This window comes from Neophocaena asiaeorientalis, unplaced genomic scaffold, assembly GCF_003031525.2.
Source record: "Neophocaena asiaeorientalis asiaeorientalis breed wild unplaced genomic scaffold, Neophocaena_asiaeorientalis_V1.1 scaffold56, whole genome shotgun sequence".
NCBI classification, from domain to species: domain Eukaryota; kingdom Metazoa; phylum Chordata; class Mammalia; order Artiodactyla; family Phocoenidae; genus Neophocaena; species Neophocaena asiaeorientalis.
This window is the reverse complement of record NW_020175837.1, coordinates 1,625,549-1,626,049: the sequence shown is the minus strand read 5'-3', so window position 1 is coordinate 1,626,049 and position 501 is coordinate 1,625,549. Positions and strand designations below refer to the sequence as shown.

The 501-nt window shown below is 50.7% G+C and overlaps 1 protein-coding gene across 1 annotated transcript in view; it reads left to right on the top strand.

Moving 5' to 3' along the window:
* INHBA (inhibin subunit beta A) overlaps positions 1-501 on the top strand; it is a 13,723-nt gene that overhangs the window by 2,218 nt on the left and 11,004 nt on the right. Inside the window, exon 3 of the mRNA XM_024732941.1 lies at positions 229-497. Within this exon, the coding sequence (XP_024588709.1) occupies positions 229-497 (269 nt within the window). The remainder of the gene's footprint in view (positions 1-228; positions 498-501) is intronic.

Below are 501 nucleotides of genomic sequence, written 5' to 3'. Positions count from 1 at the left end.
CCTCCATCCCTCCCTCCCTCCCTCCCTCCTTCTCTTTTACTGGGAGACAGTCAGAACTCTCCTCCCTGACAGCTACAAACCTACAGCACTGACTGCATTCAGAGAGGGAACCTGCAAACAAAACTTCACAGAAAACTTTTTGTTCTTGTTCCAGAGAATTGACTGAAGAGGAGAAAGAAAAAAAAAAAAAAAACCCAAAAAGGAAAAAAAAAAAAAAAAAAAAAAAAGATGGAGTTCCCCCACCCCGGGATCCGAGGGGCACAGTGCAACCCCCGACTGCCCGTCCTGTGCGCTGGCCACCCTCCCAAAGGACGTACCCAACTCTCAGCCGGAGATGGTGGAGGCCGTCAAGAAGCACATTTTAAACATGCTGCACTTGAAGAAGAGACCCGATGTCACCCAGCCGGTACCCAAGGCGGCGCTTCTGAACGCGATCAGAAAGCTTCATGTGGGCAAAGTCGGGGAGAACGGGTACGTGGAGATAGAGGATGACACAGGCAG